This window comes from Babylonia areolata, chromosome 19 (assembly GCF_041734735.1).
Source record: "Babylonia areolata isolate BAREFJ2019XMU chromosome 19, ASM4173473v1, whole genome shotgun sequence".
NCBI classification, from domain to species: Eukaryota; Metazoa; Mollusca; class Gastropoda; order Neogastropoda; family Buccinidae; genus Babylonia; species Babylonia areolata.
In genome coordinates this window covers 8,475,936-8,480,935 of record NC_134894.1, presented here as the reverse complement: position 1 = coordinate 8,480,935, position 5,000 = coordinate 8,475,936, and the positions used below count along the sequence as shown (strand labels likewise).

Below are 5,000 nucleotides of genomic sequence, written 5' to 3'. Positions count from 1 at the left end.
CCTTAGACTGAAAGGTGAGGTGACAGAGACTGGGGTGGGGGGACTGGGTAGGACCCACCCCTAGACTGAAAGGTGAGGTGACAGAGACTGGGGTGGGGGGACTGGGTAGACCCCACCCCTAGACTGAAAGGTGAGGTGACAGAGACTGGGGTGGGGGGACTGGGTAGACCCCACCCCTAGACTGAAAGGTGAGGCGACAGAGACTGGGGTGGTGGACTGGCTGGATTCCACCCCTAGACTGAAAGGTGAGGTGACATAGAAGGGGGTGGGGGACTGGTGGATTCCACCCCTAGACTGAAAGGTGAAGTGACAGAGACTGGGGTGGGGGACTGGGTGGATTCCACCCCTAGACTGAAAGGTGAGGTCGACAGAGACTGGGGTGGGGGACTGGGTGGATTCCACCCTAGACTGAAAGGTGAGGTGACAGAGACTGGGGTGGGGGACTGGGTGGATTCCACCCCTAGACTGAAAGGTGAGGTGACAGAGACTGGGTGGGGGACTGGAGGATTCCACCCTAGACTGAAAGGTGAGTTGACAGAGACTGGGGTAGGGGACTGGGTGGATTCCACCCCTGGACTGAAAGGTGAGGTGACAGAGAAGGGGTGGGGGACTGGGTGGATTCCACCCCTAGACTGAAAGGTGAGGTGACAGAGACTGGGGTGGGGGACTGGGTGGATTCCCCCCTAGACTGAAAGGTGAGGTGACAGAGACTGGGGTGGGGGACTGGGTGGATTCCACCCCTAGGACTGAAAGGGAGCTCAGAGACTGTGGGGGGGGGGACTTTAGACCCCACCCCACTGAGGTAGGGACAGACGTGGGACTGTGATTCCACCCCTAGACTGAAGGTGAGGCGACAGAGACTGGGGTGGGGGACTGGGTAGACTCCACCCTTAGACTGAAAGGTGAGGTGACAGAGAATGGGGTGGGGGACTGGATAAACTCCACCCTTAGACTGAAAGGTGAGGTGACAGAGAATGGGGTGGGGGACTGGGTGGATTCCACCCTTAGACTGAAAGGTGAGTTTGCAGAGACTCGGATGGGGACTGGGTGTATTCCACCCCTGGACTGAAAGGTGAGGTGACAGAGACTGGGGTGGGGGACTGGGTGGATTCCACCCCTAGACTGAAAGGTGAGGTGACAGAGAAGGGGGTGGGGGACTGGGTGGATTCCACCCCTGGACTGAAAGGTGAGTTTGCAGAGACTCGGATGGGGACTGGGTGTATTCCACCCCTGGACTGAAAGGTGAGGTGACAGAGACTGGGGTGGGGGACTGGGTGGATTCCACCCCTAGACTGAAAGGTGAGGTGACAGAGACTGGGGTGGGGGGGACTGGGTGGATTCCACCCCTAGACTGAAAGGTGAGGTGACAGAGACTGGCGTAAATGAAGAGCATCAGTTTGCTATGTCTGAAATGACCACGACTTTCTGGTGGATGAGATTCATCAGAGGTCACAGGAAGAGCCTCACAACCTCTTCTTGCCCCCTGTTGCTGTTGTTGCTCTTCTTCTTCTTCTTCTTCTTCTTCTTCTTCTTCTCCTTCTTCCTCTAGTACTACTACTACTTATCTCCCATCATTACCGTCGTTTATTTATTCATTTACTTATTTATCTATTTATTGATTTATTTTCTGTTGATTAACGATCACTTACAATGGAAGAAACACGATTTTATTATTATTATCATCATCATCATCATCTTATTATTATTATTATTATTATTATTATCATCATCATCATCATCATTGTCTTCCATGATGATGGTGACTATTGATTATCATTATAGTTTTTCTTCTCTTCTTCTTCTTGTTATTGTCATTATTATTACTATTACTATCAGTATTATTACTAATGTCTTCCATGATGATGATGACTATTGATTATCATTGTTGTTGCTGTTGTCGTTGTTCTTCTTTTTCTTATTCTTCTTGTTATTCTTCTTGTTCTTGTTCTTCTTCTTATTATTATCATTAATGTCTTCCATGATGATGATGACTATTGATTATTATAATTCTTCTTCTTCTTCTTCTTCTTCTTCTTAGCATCATTGTTGTTGTTGTTGTTTTACTTCTTCTTATTATTATCATTATCACCATCATCATCATTATGACAACTCCCCAGCCGCCCAGGTATCGCTGGTGACCCAGAACCTGCTGGTGGCGGTGTGTGCCGGAGGGGTATACGCCTACCTGCGCTGGGAGGGCTCCCTGGTGGCGGAGGCCGGCGGGTGGGCGGTGCCGCTGTGCCAGGCGGCGGTCATCGGGGTGGCCGTCCTGGGGGACCTGGCCTCCATGGCCCGAGTCATCGCCGTGGAGAAGGACTGGATCGTTCAGATCTGTGGGCAGGACACCGACATGCTGGCTCGTGCGTTCTGGTTTTATTCATATTTTTTTTTATTTTAAAATTTATTTTAGGGGTGTGGGGTTGGAGTCGTTGGAGATGGCGTGGGTGATTTCGTGGGATCTGTGGGCCGGCGGGGGAGGGAGGGGGGGAGGGGGGGACATTGACATGTTGGGTTGTGGATTCAGGGTTAAAAAAAAATCATTTCAATGGATGCTTTTGGGGTGGGTGAGGGGTTGTGGGTGTGTATGTTTTGAATTGTTGGGCTGCTGTTGTTTCTGTTTGTGTTGTTGTTGTTGCTACTGTTGTTCTTGTTGCTGTAGCTAGTGTTGCTGTTGTTGGCGGGTAAACTCGAGTTTTTGTTTGTTTGTTTTTTTGTTTGTTTGTTTTTTTCGGTGGTTGGGTTGGCGGTTCATCTGCTTTGGTTTGTTGGTTTGTGTTACTGTTGTTGTTGTTCTTCTTCTTTTTCTTCTTCTTCATTCGCTAGTGTTCGTGTTCCTGTTGGTTTGTTGGTTCGTTGTTTATTCATTCATTTTATTTATCTATTTATTGGGGGAGTGTGTGTGTGTGTGTGGGGGGGGGGGGGGGGGGGAGTGCGGAGGTGGGGGTGGGGGTGGTGGTGGAAGTGAAAGTCTTTGGTTATGAGTTTGTTTAGGTTTGTTGGCTTGGGTTATTGTTGCAGGTCTTGCTACTGCGGTCGTTGTCTCTGTTGTTGTTTCTGATGTTGCTGCTTGCGCATGCCACGCACATACACACGCACACACATACACGCTATCTCATTACTGCCCCTCGCCCTCCCTCCTCCCCCCCTTTTGTTCACACCGAGTGAAAGAAAAAAAGAATAACAACTCCACCAGCACATCACCTCAAAAATAAAAAAAAAAGTCATCTCAAAACCTAACCCAATAAAAAAAAAAATCCATCCAACTCCCGACTTCAAACAAACTGAGCTCACACTGAGTTACACCCAGCGGCTTCTAAAGGCCTACTCACACTTCTCAGTCTCTGGGCTACACACCCACCCGCTGAGACCTTCACTTTACAACATACAAACTGTTGTGCGTTTTGGTTTTGTTGTTGTTGTTGTTGTTGTTGTTGTTGTTGTTTTTGGTTTATTTATTTATTTATTTATTTATTTATTTTTTTATACAAAACTTAAATCTCTAGCACTGCCAACGTCACAGTTACTAATATCTCCAGCCTCTCCAAAAATATCATAACAAAGGCTGTCACTGCCTCTGCTCCTCATCCTAGGAATGACGGCGACTCTTCGGCGCATAGACCAGACGACGCTGATCGTGGCGCCGGCGGCCACCGGGCAGGTGATGACCTACGCGGGGCTGGAGGTCGGCGCGCTCTTCATCGGCGTGTGGAACGTGTGCTCCGTGCTGCTGGAGTACTACCTCATGTGGAAGGTGTACACCACCGTGCCCGCCCTGGCTTCCAGACAGTCTGGCATCGGCGGCGAAGAGGGTACGGCACTTGGTTTCTTCTTCTTCTTCTTCGTTCCTGGGCTGCAACTCCCACGTTCACTCGTATGTACACGTGTGTGAACGTTTTTACCCCGCCATGTAGGCAGCCATACTCCGTTTCCGAGGGTGGATTTTGGGTATGTTCTTGTTTCCATAAGACGCCGAACGCTGATATGGATTACAGGATCTTTAACATGGGTATTTGATCTACTGCTTGCGTGTGCACACGTAGGGGGTTCAGGCACTAGCAGGTCTGCACGTATGTTGACCTGGGAGATCGGAAAAATCTCCTTCCTTTACCCACCAGGTGCCTTTACCGAGAATCGAACCCGGTACCATTAGATTGAAAGTCCAACGCTTTAACCACTCGGCTATTGCGCCCGTCGTATTTCGTTTAAAAACAGTATTTCATTTGCTGCAGCTCTGAGGACTAGTTGGCCTTTCGAGACTGACTCTCCCAACGCCGACTGTCCTAAAGCCCTCTTGACCGAGAGAGTGGGGATGTAACTTGGGCAAGACACTTTCCACTGTAATCAAATTCTCGCCCACATAGTTGGGACAGCAGTTGCCTCCTCTGCTGTTCTGATGGTAATATTTAGGTAAGATTTCACTTTGTTGTGGTCTTGGAGGCTAGTTGGCATTTGGGGATTCTCTCATTGCCGACTGTCCTAAAACACGTCTTGGCCGAGAGAGTGGGGATGTAACTTGGGCAAGACAGTCTCTATATAATTATGTTCAAATTCTAGCCCAGATAGTCGGGGCAGTAGGTGCCTCCTCTGCTGTTCTGATGGTCATAGCCGTTCACGACGGACTAACATACATAAAGGTTCAGAGTCCCACAGCCTTTCCGGTCATCGGGGCAGTGAATTCATATCCGCTGTGTCTAGGGCCCGGCATAGTGAGGCTGGGCCCAGTTCTCTCCTTCCGCCGTTCGAACCTTCCCAAACCGAAGTCAGGAACCCATTCACACGTGGGTGGAGCGAGGAAACTCGGAACAAAGTACTTTTTCCCAGGAACACAACACCAGGCCGAAAAGGAGCCCTGCAACTCTGATCACCGGTGAGCACTACATCAGAAGTCCATCGCCAAACCAATTCTGCCACGACGCTATTCACCACAGAGAGAGAGAGAGAGAGAGAGAGAGAGAGAGAGAGAGAACGCTTTACAGGTGTAGGCGTTCCTGAAAACAAGT

General features: G+C 49.6%; 1 protein-coding gene across 1 annotated transcript in view; it reads left to right on the top strand.

Annotated features, from left to right (window-relative positions):
* The window catches only part of LOC143293425 (ferroportin-like), a 20,735-nt gene that overhangs the window by 5,835 nt on the left and 9,900 nt on the right, over positions 1 to 5,000 (top strand). Inside the window, exons 4-5 of the mRNA XM_076604277.1 lie at positions 2,118 to 2,360; positions 3,591 to 3,809. Of these exons, the coding sequence (XP_076460392.1) occupies positions 2,118 to 2,360; positions 3,591 to 3,809 (462 nt within the window). The remainder of the gene's footprint in view (positions 1 to 2,117; positions 2,361 to 3,590; positions 3,810 to 5,000) is intronic.